This window comes from Olea europaea, chromosome 5 (genome assembly GCF_002742605.1).
Source record: "Olea europaea var. sylvestris chromosome 5, O_europaea_v1, whole genome shotgun sequence".
Classification (NCBI taxonomy): Eukaryota; Viridiplantae; Streptophyta; class Magnoliopsida; order Lamiales; family Oleaceae; genus Olea; species Olea europaea.
Window position 1 is genome coordinate 1,074,852 of NC_036241.1, and position 17,808 is coordinate 1,092,659.

At 33.3% G+C, this 17,808-nt stretch overlaps 2 protein-coding genes across 4 annotated transcripts; one reads left to right on the plus strand and one right to left on the minus strand.

Moving 5' to 3' along the window:
- The first annotated feature begins 10,603 nt into the window (after positions 1-10,603).
- Positions 10,604-17,549, plus strand: LOC111394354 (IAA-amino acid hydrolase ILR1-like 6). 3 transcript variants are annotated; one of them, XM_023020122.1, is made up of 6 exons: positions 10,604-11,211; positions 12,006-12,131; positions 13,723-14,037; positions 14,235-14,363; positions 14,576-14,779; positions 17,377-17,549. In XM_023020122.1, exons 1-6 carry the CDS (start codon positions 10,732-10,734, stop codon positions 17,494-17,496), a joined length of 1,374 nt encoding a protein of 457 aa, XP_022875890.1. In that variant the 5' UTR covers positions 10,604-10,731; the 3' UTR covers positions 17,497-17,549. The 3 variants fall into 3 exon arrangements, with proteins under 3 accessions (XP_022875890.1, XP_022875891.1, XP_022875889.1); XM_023020123.1 differs by having other exon boundaries at positions 17,424-17,541; XM_023020121.1 differs by lacking the exon at positions 17,377-17,549 and having other exon boundaries at positions 14,576-15,055.
- On the minus strand, positions 15,499-16,920 carry LOC111394356 (dnaJ homolog subfamily B member 13-like). The gene is made up of 2 exons (XM_023020124.1): positions 16,489-16,920; positions 15,499-15,961 (listed from the first exon to the last, which is right to left on the minus strand). Exons 1-2 carry the CDS (start codon positions 16,794-16,796, stop codon positions 15,517-15,519), a joined length of 753 nt encoding a protein of 250 aa, XP_022875892.1. The 5' UTR covers positions 16,797-16,920; the 3' UTR covers positions 15,499-15,516.
- Positions 17,550-17,808: the final 259 nt, after the last annotated feature.

Consider the following 17,808-nt stretch of genomic DNA (forward strand, 5'->3'; position numbering starts at 1 on the left):
GTATGGTGGAAGAGAGATCCACTTGGCATAATCTTATTAGGCAATGATGGAAAAACTGGGATATGCTACTTCCATGATTCTCTGAATAAAGCCAAAAGATCCGCGAGGATGGCTACGTACTCACATGGATGCGTGGGTCCGTGTGAATAAAATAATGTCCAACTCTCTATGCGTGTGTACGCGGTCATCCCCAATGTCAAATCCGATATTCATGTAGTATGATTGTTGATTCTCTAATATTGATCTCTATCTTCAGTCACCTGATAATCTCATTCCCAAACTTTGACTCTCATCTTCTAGATATATGAAGAAGGAATTCAATCTCTTTTTTTGGTTCATCCCATGAAGCGATTGTTTGGTTCCACTAAAAAAAAAACAAGTAGATTAAAATTAAAATAAAATTCAAAACTTAACTTTAATAACACATTACAAATTTTCAACAATGTATTTCATCAATATATATTAAAATTTATTAAAAATCTAATTTTTATCCAAACTAAACCAAGACTAAATAATATTCTTGTAAGCTCTAGTGAGGATCTCTTTACAAATATCAATTTTACAAATGTTTTTACATTATTCCTCTTATAGTTAAGTCCACTATCTTATGAATATTGATTATATTCCATTAGAGTATTAGCAATATAGCACTTTCTTTGAGTTGAGGCAGGAATTGAGAATCATGAAGCACGTTTAAGTACCTGTTTTGATCCTATTTTTTAAAATTTGTCTTTTCTCGAACTTATTTTTAATTACACATTTCATAAAAGTCACAAATTTTATCAGCTTTTTTAAACATACATGTTATCATTTTTTTTAATATAAAAACTACTAAAAAGTGTGCTTAACTTTTTTTACACTAATCTATTATAAAATATGAAGACAAGTATGTTTGACCAGTTTTTTAAACCTCCAACCTGTAATCATCAAAGAACTCCTCAGTTGTGCTCGTTAGCACCAGCTCCAGAACCTTTGGACTTCTTTTCTTCTTATGGATCACCAAAAACAAACTCATTCTTCTTGACTCGAAAACTCCTATCACCTTCCAAAATCTTCAGAACTCTGAAAGATTTTTAGTAGATGATTTAATGGTGTTTTAATCTTTTGGTATTTCGAGGTTTTGATCTTGTTAACTTAAGAAGCTTGGATCTTCAAAACATCTTCTTCAGTCTCTTAGCAATTCTTTAGATAATAACGCTATTTCTATTCCCACTTCAAATGCTTAGTAATTTCTCGACCGATTAAGGGGATACTCACTTAGAAATAATCTTCACAAAAATCGTTTAATCCATTTTGTTCAATTAAGCAAAAACATTGTTTTGTGAGTTAGCAAGTGATTTTATAAGCAAATATTTGTGTTTCTCGAAAATTATATGCAAAATTTTATTACTATCTTTGACCATTAAGTAACAATAAAGTAAATGAAGTGGAAAATCATGCATACAGGTTAAAGGATTAAAAAAGATGATTAGACAATTAAATTAAATATTTTATTTGATTTATATTGTTGCACACCAAACAATACACAAGCACACACAATATTAAACGAAATAAATAGTAAAATTTGACTAATAGTCATTTTTTTATTTATATATGTAAATATTTTAATCAATTAAAATTACCTCCCTTAGTCAACTATCCTTTCACTCGTAACTTTAACACGAAGTTCTTGTGCTTGCCACGAAGGTGTAGCAACGCGTGAGTCAAACCTCTCTCTGGATTCAACCATTGATAAAATCGATCGAATTAATATTTTTATTATATATATATATATACATACTGATTAGATTTTCTATATTAAATATCGAGATAATTCGATCTTTTTAATACAAAAACAAATATTATTAGAAATTTTTTTTGATATTTCGTGTCGTAATCCTTGTGTAACTTATGACGTGATCAATTGAGTTACGTACAACCAATAATTTCAATTACTTGTTGTATTCTCCCCACAAAAAAACGTGTTTTATACAAAATCTGACCCTGTTACAAGAAAAGTAATTGGGTATGGTTTGAAATGGAACATGAACATTTTAGTACCTATGATTGTGACACATTGATTTTGAACCTAGTTTCTAGGCATACAACTAGACCACATTTTCCACAAAATTTGTTCTATTAGCAAATCAACGCGTAATTGGATTAAGATGGACCTTCCTTTGAAAGTTCTATATTTGACCCCACCTCGATTTCTTTATTGTATCGTATATTCTCACGCGTTTTCTTTTCGATCAGTCGTTAAAGATTAAAATGCTATGATATATATTTTGATTTGAATCGATTCATAAACAAAATTGACAAATAGGTAAACAATACTATAGTATTGACGCACCAAACTATCTATTTTGGTATTTAGTATTGAAGAGTATAGTAAACAGTACTATCTATTGTTACCGAAATTCATCCTCATGAAAAATGCCGTATATATTCTAAACCACCCATATAATGTTGTTGATATAACCATAGGGGTTCATATACTGCTAGTTGGACCCGTAGCCTGCTAATAAAATACGAAGGATAATTTCATTTGTATTGAATTGGGGGTACAGAAAGTTGTCCCCCCCCCCCCCCCCCCCCCCCCATTGGAAAGCTAGAAGCTCAAAAAGTTGCCCCCCCCCCCCCCCCGATGCACTCCCGCGTGAATATGAAAATTTTCAATTGTGGTCCTCTTAATGTGAGTGGTAGATAAAGAATTAGGTAAAAAAAAATATGTACATGAAGTATTATTTAAATACAAAAAGAAGATGAGTCCATGAGAAAGTAGGATAAGGATTGAAAAAAAAATAAAAATCAAAAGTATTATTTTCGAAGAATTATATGTCTATTTTGAGTGATAATGAGAAACGGCCCGACGAACGAAACTCGTTGGCTTTGCTCATAATGTATGGCCCATTTCGACTAAGACCCATCGTTTATCGCTTAGAAATTGTGTTTTTCATTTTTCTTGAATAATTTTCTTAATTTTAATTAGATTAGAATTTTAATTTTGTTTAGAGTTAGTCATTATCCTTAATTCTTTATTATCTACAATTATTCATTATGTAAAGAGTTTATTTATTGTTCAAATTTTATTTACTACTTTAAATACGAGTTGTAAGCTTTATGATAATTAGTTGAATCTAAATTAAATAAGGAATCTTAAGAAAGTTCTCAAAATCATTCTCTTATTCTCGGTATTTAATATTTCAAATCAACAAGTTAAGATTTTTTTTGAAATTTTAATCTTGAGAAATTCTATTAACGCCACCTAGATTGAGCCCTAGTTTAGATAGCGTCAATACAATATTAAATGATATGTGGAATTAAATAAGTCATTTTATTTTACTTTTTATTCACTCTATTCCCAAGTGTCACTTACACTGAGATTGTAACCCAAGTAGAACTGCATAACATTATTCTTTAATTTTTCCTATAAATTTTCGCTACGTCACCTTCATTCAGGGATGGTAGCGGGTCGGGTATGGGACGAGTCGGTCATTCCCACTGCGTCCAGTTAGGTATTTTTTTTTATCTTACCCCATATACATACCCGATTAAAGCGGGACGGGGCAAGACAGTTATCGCCTCATTTATTTTTTCTTTTTGTTTTTTAAAATTTTTTTTATGTCCTTAGTTAGTAAATAGTATTATTTTTTTACTAATTTATTAAAAACAACTTATATTCTCTTTAAAAAGGATAATAAATCTAATATTTTTGTTTGATAAAAACTTAAATTAGAAATTAATGTTAAACAAAGCGGGTAATGGGACGGGGACTATGTTTCCTGTACCCATCCCATACTCGCTTCAGGGCTCCTCATACCTATCCCATGTACCCAATTAGGCAGATATTACCCTCTCCATTCGAGACAGGGCTCCACGAGTCTCGAGTTGAATGAATTTTTTTTCCATCCCTACCTTCATTAACTCCAAGATCTCTTATTTCTAAAGTTCAAATTATCAACTAGAGAATTATTCACCCTAGAAAAATAATATTCTATAATAATTTACTCGCAAGGCCACCCCCACTTTTTCACTTGAAAAGAATAATCGATTATTGAAATATTCTTGCAGGAGTTTCTCGACTGCAAGGACATGAAGTGACACGTGACACGTACATTACACGAGTTAATTTTTTAATAGTTTTGTATATGTAGAAATTATTAATTAATTATAACTAAAAAACAAAATACACCAACAGCATCCCGTGTGCTAATAGTATAAAATACGGCAAACAAACACATTTTTAACCTCATAGAAAAATGTGTTTGTAACTGGACCGACCGAACTGTCGACCAAAAAATAATAATAATAAAATAAGATTAATTATTATAAATATAAAAATATTTTGAAGAGGAAAAATCAAATAAAAGTAAGAAGGATAATTTAAAAAAACTCAATGTGCTCGACCGTCCTTTTTTACACCAGAAAGGGTCGCCATATAAGAGAGCTACTACATATACAACACAATGTACAATATTGTTGATAGTCCTCTCACATATAGGGGTGGGATCAGCGATTAAAATAATCATGGGGCCCCATTTTTGTGAGAGGGGTGTAAAAATTTACACCATATAAATGTCGTACAAACTACATTTTCTCGCCATATGATTCCATTGTAAATTACATAATTGATAATTTGTTATTATTCAAGGATCGTTGATAACAAGCATTTATTTTTCATGTCATCAAGATATAATTTCTTATTATATTTTTAATACAGTACCGTATGAGGGTATTTTCAAGAGACTCTTTAAATATAAGATGTTCTTTATTTTTAAAAAGTTTACATTTAAAATTCGTGAAATTAACATTTTAATTTAGAGAGTGAAATTGAATCAAATCCACCATTTATGATTAAATGTATTCAAAGTATTTCAATTTTTTTATGAAGAAAAATAATATAATAATTCGGAGAGGAGTTAGTGAAAATAAAAGATAGGAAAAATGATAAATATTTTTTTGGGAATAGTAAAATTAAGTGTTTGATATAAAGATTTTGTAAGTATTTAAAAAATTGTTATTCTCTAAATTTTATAGATGTTATCTAATTGTAGAATATGTTCTTTAAAAATAGAATCTTATCGAGATGCTTTAATTAATTTCTAAAACTAGAAATAAATTGATAATATTTCCGAAGTAATGTGTTCCAATAATACAGACACAGCCACTTAATTTTACATAAAACTTTAGAATATCCTTAAAAAATAAAAAAGAAATTAAATGAAATAGTAATTGACACCCAAATTTTACTCCTCTTTAATGTTGGTCTCAATGATAAGACAATTAACAAATGTTTTTGTAATATTTAAGGAAACTTTTGGCAAAAACGAGAATCTTTTATTGAGTAATACTGTTTAGTCTGACTTGTATAGTTGTATTCAATGTCAGTGTAGATGACAATACGTGTGATGTTAAATGACAGATTCATTTAACTACAAAGAGATATGGTTAATTTATTTTGATCTGTCACATGTTGGTACATAGAATGGTGCTCCAACTAGATAGTATTATTCACTTTTCTTTTCGAGCTTGTGGTCCTACCTACTATTAACATATGAAAATATCGTTAATTAAGGGTGCTAAATGGTGAGTCACAAGAGGGATTGATTGATTGAAGGACAACAATTTTATCGTATTGTTCTCATAACAATTTAAGAGTGCTGTCATTAACCTTTTTATTTTTGTGCACATGGCTTCTAATGACTTCTATTGCTAATGATTCGTGTCAAAAAATAAGAAGACGAAATATCAATATCAAGATGAGCACCGATCATAGGGATTGCCCATGTTAGAATAGGCCAAAAGTTGATTGAGTTTGGTTAACGGTCAATGATGATTGATTTGTGGTAGATTTCGATCATATTGATGCTGTCCAATTGAGAATCGTATCTATTAGCAGTTCTCCAAACAACTGAGTGTGTATATTAAGCAACCTTGACACGTCCCTCTACTTGCAGTATAAGCGACCATTGAGGCACGAGACACTACATTCTCAATTCTCTCATTGAATCTAGAAACCAATATGGATACTTGTCCATCTGAATATTATCACCACAAGTATGCTTTTCCCCTTTTGAATACTTTCTGAATATACTTTTCGAGATTAATCTTTACTCTACTACTAATTTGACCATCAGAGTTCAAACGAGGAGACGTTTCCACTGTTTTAGGTGCCCAAGCAAATCACAATCACCATACAAGAATGATAGATCGACTCGTCAAAACTAAAAAGTATGAGATAGTATTTTCAAACAACGAAGACTGAAGGCACGAGAATGAGTAAAAATTGAGAACGGTTACTGCAATTGGGGGACCAATCTCTGCCAATATATACGATTCAACTAATCCGATAAATAATGCTAGAAATATATTTTCTTAAATAATTGACTTAGACTAGACACTATTTACTTCTTTGGAGTTTGTTTCATGTGAAACACTATATATATATATATATATTTCTAGCATTATTTATCGGATTAGTTGAATCGTATATATTGGCACGATTATAAAGGTAAAATATGTTATATCAAGAGCTAAATTTATATTGGCTTTTTTCCGTTCTTTTTATGCACAAATTTTGTAGGACATATAATTTATTATTTGTTTATTATTCACAATTATTTATGATCCTTTTGGCATGATTTTTGAGAAGTCAAAGGAGTTTTCGAAACCCAAAAATTGGTTTTCGAACATGTATAGCAAATTTTATGAAAGTCCTTCTTCTAATTATAAATGTTTTTAAATAAAGGTATTCCAATGTTACTCTCTCTTAGGGCCTATTTGATTTCTGAAATTTTTCTTGGAATTTTTCATTTTTCACAATTTTCCTTTTTTGATTACAAAAATTTTATTGGTAATTGATTTTCCACCCCCACCCCCCACTAGAACCCTTTTCCTTGTGTTTTGTGGAATTGCAGTTCCATGAGTTTGGTGGAAAATGAGTTTTTTAGCTTCTTTTCTTCTTATTTTTAATTTATTTTTATTTTTTCTACAATGAAAGCAAATTCTATCCCTTTAATTGACAATTTTCATGAAAAATAAAGTCAAACGAACACTAATTTTCTTGTTTGATTACAAATTTTTTTTGGTAATTGATTTTCCACTCCCACCCTGCACGTGATCCCTTTTCCTTGTTTTTGTGGAATTGCAGTGCCCAGGGTTTGGTGGGAAATGAATTTCTTAGCTTCTTTTCTTCTTCTTATTTTTAATTTTTTTGCAATGGAAACAAATTATATCGCTTTAATTGACAATTTTCATGAAAAATAAAGTCAAACGAACACCCAAAGATCCAAAATTTAAATATATCAATCAAATACATTTAATTGACAATTCTCAATAAAACAAGTTCTAGACAATTCAATTCCCTGAAACCCATTTTCTTTCCACCCAAATTCCATTCTTGCAATCAAACAGACCTTAAAGTAATTTCAAAATAGGAAATGGTTTTAAAAATTAGTTTTCAAATAAAAACTGAAATGCTTCTTCCACATGCTCTTCTATATGAAGTAAAAGCAAAAATTATGACAAACGATTCTGGAGTGATAGGTACAATAATTAAATAAATTTTATCAACACGAATACAAGAAAATTGCATTGTTGTTTGTTGAGTTAATTTCCAACTTAATTGATTGAATGGCAAGTTGGTTCCCTACCTACAAACGGAATAAAAATTGTTCTTTATTTAATACTTATTACTAGATTCTTGAGCTCGACGTATAAACTTTGTGCGTGGGGTACGTAACGAGACCATATAGAAAAGACAGACCATCCAACAAAAAAATTATAAAATAGGAAGAAAGAGAATATTTAGAGTTTGGTTGGTACAGTTTAAAAGTCAATTAAAATCAATTTTTTTGATTATTTTTTCACTGTTTCAGTCGTCATTTTTGAATTTTTCTGTCACGTGTAGGACCAATTTTATTTTTAACGATCAAAAAATTAATTATCAAAATCTCTATTAAACAAGCACTTGTATTTTTAAATTTTGAGGATTGATGTAGTAGTTCATGTTCCAAGAAAATAATATATTATCCACTCGTAAGTTGTAACATAAAATAATAATCCAAGCAGCCACACTTCCATTATACAAAAGTACACTAACTTCTAAAATCAAAGATTGAAGATTTCAAAAACACGAGCCTTAAATCTCGCTCTCTCTCTCTCTCGCTCTCTCTCTCTCTCTCGAACTCTCAATAGTCTAGAAAGATTATTAATCCTCAATCTATTGAAATAGAGGCAAACGAGGCCTTAATTCATTTTCTTTTGACATTTAACCATTCTTTCAAAACTCTTTTTATTCTCGTATTCATTTTCAACAATACATTGTCACAATAAAACATTCTTCATGTAAAATTGAAAAAAAAAATCCTACTATTTAACCACACATTTTCTAAAAAATTTAATATTAGAACAAAAGTTTCTGCTAGCATGGCTTTTTTGATTTCCATAATCTTTTTCTATTTAAACGGATATTGATAACTGAATTTATTAAAAAAAGAAGAAGAAGGTAAATACTCATTTTTTCAAAAAAAATAAATAAATAAAAAATCAAATAGGGGCTAAATCTCCACTCTTTAAGTTTTGCAAATTTACTAGGTGTGTTAAGTAGGGCAGGAGTCGAACAGCAAAAATCTAGTGCAAGTCTTTCATGGGCTCTCACACGTTGACTTCCAATAAAGGCTATGCCAACCCACGACCCGTCCCAACTGTGCACTTTGCATTGGTGCTTTTGATGGCACCTACATTAGCCAGATGTTGAAAAATAATAGCAAATAATAGTGTTACCGTAATTTATATTTGGGTAGAGTAACGACGTTTGGATGGTTTTGAACAATCGAGGCAAGAGTTCAACTCTTTCTCCTTAAAACGATAATGCCCCGTACTGATACTAACGGTATTGTAGCACCGGTAAAGTTTAGATCTCTCCACACACACTGGATGAGTGAAATGTACGAAAAATAATTTTCGAGAACTGAATTATCAAAACAGAAATTATGCAGGGACAAAGGGATAATTTCGAGAGAGTAGAAAATCAATTCTGATTTTTGGAATGAATAAAAATCGAGGTATGGAGGCCTATTTATAGATGTTGAAAGGTTGTGTCCCAACAGACACAACTGTCGAAAAGTTGTGTCCAAAAAACACAAATTGTTTGAACAGTCAACCGCCACTTTGGATAGTCAACCGTCACTTGGACAGTCAACCGCCACATCCTGCTAAATTCTAGAAGCACCGTACCACGTGTCACACACAGAAAATTCGGGGAAGAAAAAAATAACATAAAATATATTATTATTATAATAATAAAATAATATAATTAAATGTTATTTTACCAAAAAATATATATCAGCTTGGCCCAAGCCCACGACCCGTGACGTACCGAGCCGAGCCGAGCCGAGTCGGCTGGTCGGACGACGGCGCCGGTGCGCGGGTGTGGGCTTTGGCTTAACCTACTAGCATGTAGGTTCTCTCCCCCTCAAAAACTATTGGTACCCCTTGGGGCCCAAACCCAAGTCCCAAACTTGAACTATATAAGGCGGTTTATATTCTTCTAGTTTTCCTATGCGGGATTGGTATTTTTCCAATTTTCCATCTATTTTATTTCAACATCAAGTGGGCATCTTTTGGCCTTAATTTCTCATTCACCCTAAATTGGTTTTGAGAAAATAAATATACCATATTAATCTACTCATGGAGTAGAACACATTCCACCAAAGAAATCTTATTTTCGATTAACGGGATCCACTAAATTAATTGGTCAAAAAATGATCAAACCAACTAATTAAAACCAATTTTTTCAACACCAAGTGCCATAAAATCAAACGCCCTCATGAATACAATTAAATTCTTTATTAAATTTCAGGTCTATGGATAGATATGATTGGTAAATCAACTTCATTACATTTCAAAATTCTCTACAATCTCAATAATATGTCGCCCCATTTTCTCTAATAGTATAATTTACAATTGTTATCCATTAATTCATTTTTATCAAATATTTATTCAATTCCAACTTTCTTAAAATATTATTTCTATTAATTGTAGTTTCTATTTTAAAATTTTCTCCAGGATTACACTTATTCATATATCAATTAGATTTTAGTTTTATACAGCTTTAACTTTAAAATTTAATGGAACACTTTATTGTATTTTCCATATTGTTTTGTAGGATTTGGATTTATAGTTATATACATATAATATTTTATTTCACGACCAATAAAATCAAAAGATATTTTAATTACTGAACTAGTGAAGAGAGAAACAAATACAACGAAATTGTACTTTGAAACAAAGTAAACTATTCGGTTTATATTTGAATCTCAAACCGTTTTAATCGATTTGATTTAAAAATATGTCAAACATCCTCCAAATCGACCACTTACGTCTCGAATAAATTCTAATAAATAGATTAGGGATCTGTTTGCTATAAGTTAGTGACTAATGTTGCAATAATTGCCTATACTTACATAAAAAATTATATCATTAAATCAAATCAAATCATTCAGAGACTACCCTTATCCACCCCACAACCTCTCAACAAATGGTGGACCCCACCGTACTTGATTCTAACACAAATTCCTCAACGTGACATATATAAATTAGACCGTTTTATTCCCACGTGTTCATATTCTTCTCCACCCCCACCGTCGTATTCCTCTGTCCAACTTTTGATCTCCATAAATTATTTCAATCACTCTCCCTCTAATCCTCTTTCTCTCAACAATAATTTACACAAAAAATAAAAATAAAATGGAGATTCTTAACAATCTCTCTGTTGTTTCAACTTTTTGCTTACTTTTTCACATGATCATCAACCCAATATCAGTTACAGCAAAACCCAGTAATGATCTCTCCTATTTTGATCCAATAATTTCGAATTTGTACGAGCCCAGTTTCGAATTTAATTCTTCATCGGGAAAGAAATCCTTGATCCCAAATTTGGATACTGATTGCAGTGTATGGAACAGAGCTTGTTCTGAGGAGATTTTAAGGATTGCGATGAACCCAGAAAATGTAAAATGGATTAAATCAGTGAGGGGGAGAATCCATGAGAACCCAGAACTTGCTTTCGAAGAATTCGAAACGAGTATGCTTATTCGGCGTGAATTGGATAGAATGGAAATTGGTTACAAGTTTCCTTTGGCTAAAACTGGGATTAGAGCCATGATTGGCACTGGAGGGCCTCCTTTTGTTGCACTCAGGGCAGATATGGATGCTCTACCAATTCAGGTTTTTACTTTACTTCCACTTTTTATTCTTTATTAGCGTGCTTGGTAGTCTAGATTAAGCTGGATTAAGAGCAAAAAATAAATTAAAATCTCCTTCGTCAGCTTGTTTAGTATGCTGGATTCGACAATAGTTGACGGGATCAAGGAAGAAATATGGTCGAAACAATATCCAAACATCCCCTTTTATCCAGTTGGGTACATTGGATTTCAAGTGGATTGAACACGGATCCCAAAAAAAAAGTTAAAATCTAGACCGTCATTGTAGAATTCTAATATTGTGCATCAAACGTGCAGTACTTGCTTGTTTGATGAATTCCGCTACATGTACACGATTTTTGAATAGATAGATTCAGAGATGCATGCGTGGAAAATTCAAATCAAGGCAGTGTGCAAAAGCATTATTCTTGTTCTGTATACAGAATAATGCATTACAGAATGAAACTTGAATACTCAAGTAGGGTCCACCCCCATGTGAGTAAAATATTACCAAAAGAATACCCACCCACCCCATTGTGTATATTCTGTAAAATCCCAGTAACAGAAATTTCGTACGCCAAGTGGAGTTAGTGTACAAAATCATCTGTACAAGTAGAATAATTGTTGTTTGATATGCTAGATTTGACAGTACTGGATAGCATTGAGGAAGAAAAACCCACCAAATAAGCCCATTTACTTATTAATATGTTTAAGCACATTTTGTATGGAAAGTGATTAAAGGGGACCATACTTGGATAATGGACAATGTTCTTTTTCAACTTTGCTTAAGTTTTGCATTTCCCTTGTATGTCATTGTAGGAACTTGTTGAATGGGAGCACAAAAGCAAAAATGATGGTAAAATGCATGCGTGTGGACATGATGTTCACGTGGCCATGCTCATAGGTGCAGCGAAAATTTTGAAAGCACGCGAAAAACATTTACAGGTACGTCAAATCCCCCATTCTTGTATACTTCGTATAAGACATTGATTTTTTTGATCTATAGTTATAATTTAAGCGTGTTTTTGTAATTTTATGCTTTGAAAATCTTGAACTCTTCGATACATACAATTTCAACTTTGCCATGTGTGGTATGTAACATAGTCGAGTTATCTTGAACATTTCAGCCTATTGTTAACAGTTCATTTAAGATGATATTACTTTTAATAGGGGTATCACTTTGTGTGGACCACATGAGCCTAAGAAAAAGCAGAAAATTGGTTCATGGTTTCTTATTAGATGTAATAAAACTTGAAGTGAAAGCCTACCTGCTTCGCTATTTTGGTGTATAGACATAGATTTTGGTGAAAAAAGGCCCTACATATTTCTTTGTTCATAAAAGTATGTGGTCAAGACTTGACTCTATAGTGAAATATCAAGTCGACCTTACCAAAGTATGGGGTAATGACTCGACTCTGTAGTGGAATGCCTAGTCGACCTTACCAAACATATCATAAATTCACATATTCATCCTATTCTGAATCCCACGTGGGCCAATATTCATCAATTATTACGAAATGCAGCTTTTGGAAATTGACAATCCTATTCCTACAGGAGTTAACAATAGGAGAACCAATATTAATTTGTCTTCGAATTATAGCATGTTTGCCAACACTTAAAAGTTACATTTAATAACCTCTTCGCCAAACTTGTGTACTTTTTCTATTTCAAGTTTCAGTACAAAATCTTATTTTTGTGCAAGTAACTATAATAAGTTAGGTGATGCATATTAGTACTAACAGATAACCATAAAGATAAACTCAGTAAATGATGTTCTGCTTTTTTTGAGTTTGGGAGAAAAGTTATAGTTCTTTTTGATTATGACTGCCAACTACTTTCAAGGACCAATAATTTTAATATGTGGTGTTAACCATGAATTAAGTAGTTATCTTTTTAGTGGGGACATTTTCGAAGAAACCCAGTTAATGAAAATCCTTAACATAGGACTCGAGAAAAAAGTGATTTGATTTGTCGTGTGGTGAAGATTGTAGTTCTTGAACACGTCCATCTAATCGTATGGAGAAAATTGGTTTTTGTAAATAACACGCGAATTTGATTCAAGATACGTGGTTGAACTAAATGTGACGCGTGGCTATTTTTCTTGAGCTACTTTTGGATAAAACGTAACACATTATATTTCGTGTCAATTTTAACTTAAGTGGGAAGCAATATTTGCTTAAACCTTAAGAAATTTGATAGCATTTTATACCTATCATTCGGTAAGACGGGCATGTTTTATTTTTCCACTAGGATGAAATAAAATGAGCAAAAAAGGTGGTTTTCTGGACCAGCCGGCCCACCATCAGAAATTGACAATGGTAGTGGACATTATCAAAGATTGGCCCTAAGAAAATTGTTTCTGAATTTACAGATTGTTCTCTATGAAACCTGAAGCATAATCTTCCTCAGTATAATTTAGCTGCTTATTTACGACGCTTAGGAGACAGAAAATGAAAACTGTCACGTATCTGAAACGAAATCACTAGCTGTTTCCAAGTTTCCGTTCATCCTTAGCTAATATTACTTCATGTGACAGGGGACTGTGATACTACTCTTTCAGCCAGCTGAAGAAGCTGGAAATGGAGCGAAGAGGATGATAGAAGATGGAGCCCTTGTAGATGTCGAGGCTATATTTGCCGTGCATGTATCACATCAGCTCCCTACTGGTGTCGTTGGGTCGAGAACTGGTCCTTTACTGGCCGGTTGTGGCTTCTTCAGAGCTGTTATAACTGGAAAACAGGGCCAAGCCGCAAAGCCGCACCAGTCGGTTGACCCCATCTTTGCAGCCTCAGCAGCCGTGATCAGCTTACAGGGTATCGTTTCTCGAGAAGTGAATCCCTTGGACTCTCAAGTGAGTAGTTATCTGAAAATTTGTATTATGTCCGTACGAATTATCCTTATTACTAGTGTCAACTCAAGGACATAGTTATAAATAAATAAGTTTGTATCCTCTCTAAAAAGCTTAAAGTTTTAGGCGAGATGGTTCAACAATAGTTCAACAATGCTACATAAATCTGAATGATATTTGCATTTTGTTTGAATTCTCAGGTGGTCTCAGTAACCTTCTTCAACAGTGGAGATGATCTTGATGTTATACCTGATAGGGTCGAATTTGGTGGCACCTTAAGGGCATTTTCTAACGCGAGTTTCTACCAACTTGTCAAAAGAATAGAAGAGGTTTGTCCAAGAACTAAATCCGAGCTTTATACTAAAAGGTGTGCTCCGCATGCTTGACTGGACACTTTTGCTAGACAAAATTTAAGGAATAACCACATGAAAAAAGTTGTTAGTTATTAATTGTCGTGTTCAGTACAGCATACCGACCAATACCAAAATGTGACTATATTCTGTCAATTGTTTTAATGAAAGGCTTCCAATGTCTCGAATAGGTAATTGTAGACCAAGCTCGGGTTTTCAAATGCTCGGCCACAGTTGACTTTTTTAAGGACGCTGACACAATTTACCCGCCAATGGTAAACGACGACCACCTATACGAACATTTGAAGAAGGTCTCCACCCATTTGACAGGACCCAAAAATTTCCAAGTTGTCCAGCCAGTCATGGGGAGCGAGGACTTCTCATTCTACTCGGAGGTGATCCCGGCAGCCTTCTACTACATTGGCATTATGAATGAGACTCTAGGCTCAGTACACTCAGCACATTCGCCACATTTCATGATAGACGAAGATGTCCTCCCAGTAGGCGCAGCAACTCACGCTGCCATAGCCGAGAGATATCTCAACGACCAAGCTTTGTGATGGAAACTAAATTTTAGTGCTTAGGAAACATAGTACATAACAATCATCCAAGTTTTTACCTTCGTATGTACAGAAGATAGTTAAGCGTATGCTTTTCTCATTATTTGTGTAGACATAAGTCCGCAAATTTTATTTTGCCCCCGTTTGGCCCCATTTTTTATAAAACTCATTTTGTAGGACTCATAACTTTTATAAACTTTTTAATCATATATTTCATCAACGTTTTTCAAATCTATTTAAAATATAATTTTTAGCCAAACCAAATGGGGGCTTCATGCATGAATATGAATTCATATTTTTCATTCTTTTAACGTGGAACTCGAGTCCTGCCACTAAGATTTTTACTCCTGTATAATCATCGTATCACAAATTTTCGAAAAATTGATCCTTGTTTTTTAACATTTTCCCACCAAATCAACTTCAACACTCTAGCTATGAACTAAATGGAATGGTGAAAAACATCGCCTACTAAACCCCAAAGATCGAAGGTAGTCCTAAATTATCATAAAAAAAAAGGTAAGCAGAACTCAAATGAAGTTTTTAACAAAACAAAAGGAGAGAAAAATCATCAATCAGCAATTATCCATCGTCAAAATATTAACAACATCAAATCTCTGTTGATTTGTGAGTTCAGGAAACTTAACTAAAAATTTAATGAGTAAATTCCCTCTCTTGCCTGATTCTTTCGGCATTGCCATGCCTTGTCCTTGTAAAATCTTTTCATAACCAGGATGAATTATCTCATCAATTGTCAAGTTCTTTTCTTGTCCTCCTAATAAAGGGACTGAAATATTGCAACCTGTTAGAGCTTTAACCAATGGAATCTCTACTGTTAACTGTAAATCATCTCCTTCTCTGATGAACAAGGGATGTCGTTTCTCTGCAACGATAAAGGTTACGTCTGCAGGGTAAGTGCCCGGTGTCTCGTTCCCCATGCCCTCGAATGTTATTCGTGTTCCTTTTGTCCATCCTGGCTTCACTTTCACTGTTAGCACTTCATCTTCTTCTATTATTTGCCTGGCAAAATGGAGAGAATGTCTTGAGAGAGTTTGATTTCCTGTTTAGGAAAGATAGTCAAGTAAAGAAGAACAAAGGGTATTTTCTGTGCGGACTGAACAGTACAATGTACAAGATTAACTTCTTTTTACACTGTCCTGTCCAATTTTCTTCACCAAACATGTCATTAGGGTTGCACATAGGTCGAGTTCATTTTTTTATTAAAGTTCTAACAAGAAACATCCCTATAGATTGGTCCTGTCTTTTGTCTCTTTCATTCACCTCGACCTTCTTTTAGTGAATCCGGGCGAAGGGACCCTGGCTGCAATTTCATAAATGTTTCAACCACCTCAACTAAAAGCTAGGGTTTTTAGACGAGGTAGTTCGACTTAGTATCGAAAGAGCATACTGAAGTCGTAGTTCAAGACATATACCACCATGAAAATTATGTAACATCGTCTACACATAGGTGATAAGTTGGAGACATAATTCAAAGATTAGAATTGTTACTTTAGTTTTTAAATTAGATGGTTCAACGTTGAAATTACCCATCATCTGTGATAGCATCTCTTATGATCTTGATCTTCTTGATGCTTCCGAAACACAACTCCTCGAGTGAGCATTCAAGTTGTTGCTCGATTGAGGGGGGTTTTATCAGGCCACTGGAGTTGGAATACATGATGGGTGTTGAGCACTTCTTGCCACTTGCCATTCTCGAAAGTGAGGCCGCGGCCGATGCACCATCCACGCTATTCCTACGGCTTATAATTTTCGAGAGCGAGGGTGCGGCTGCTGTCTGACTTCTGCTGGCACTTCTCGACAGCAAGACCCCATCGACGCTGCTCCTACCGCTCATGCTTTTCGACAGGGAGGGTGCGGCCGCTGTCTGAATTCTGCTGGCGCTTCTCGACAGGGACAAGGAGCTTTTCGAATGTTTATTAGAAGCTTTGTGCTTGAATAAACTTCTTGGAGATCCAATGGGCTTGGGGGGGGGGGTGTTCCAAAGAAGACTCTTTTAGTACAATCCAAATATGATCCAATTAGTTTAGTCTAATCTTGACTTGACTCGACGCGACTCGACTCCATGACATGCGACCTCTAGTAATAGTGAATGAAAAGAATCTCAATGTTGCGTGTAGGTTTATTTCAACCAAATTCATGGTATCGTGTTTTATATCTTCTCGTATATGCATGCCTTTGTATGTTTACTTTTTCGAAATATGTTTGATATGTTCTTGAAATAAAAATAAATAATGCTTTATAGAAAGATTTATGAAGGAAATATCCACGTAGCTATTTACATAAGATAAATTATTCAATATTTCAAAATGATATATTAAAATTGAAACCCTCGATTGCAATTGGATGAGAATTTACCTTGTAATCTTCCTCAATGGATTTTGACTTTTTTTCATCAATTTCTGCTTTTTTTGGAGACACGTTATTCTTATCTGGATAACAACTGGAGACAAATGATTTGCAGGCTCTACAGACATTTCCAAATCCTAGAAAACGGTGAAAATCCTGGGCGTTTGACCTTGAATGTTCTGCCATGAGAAATATCAAGAGTTCTAGAGAGAGAAAGGGCGATAAATAGAGAGAGAGAGAGAGAGAGAGAGAGGGATTAATTAAGAAAATGGATGATTAGCCAAGTATAGAGCGTTTTATGAGGCCTTCTGTTTGCAACATCAGTTAATTAAGAAAAATCAATCAGCACTTTAAAATTTAGTATAGAAGATTCTGATACTGCATACATGTTTGTATATGATCGAATATTTTTTTACACACATATTTTATAAGATTTATAATTGAGTAATGTTATTCATAGTGAAAGCTATCGATAGTCGTCCTACGTGACGTACACATGA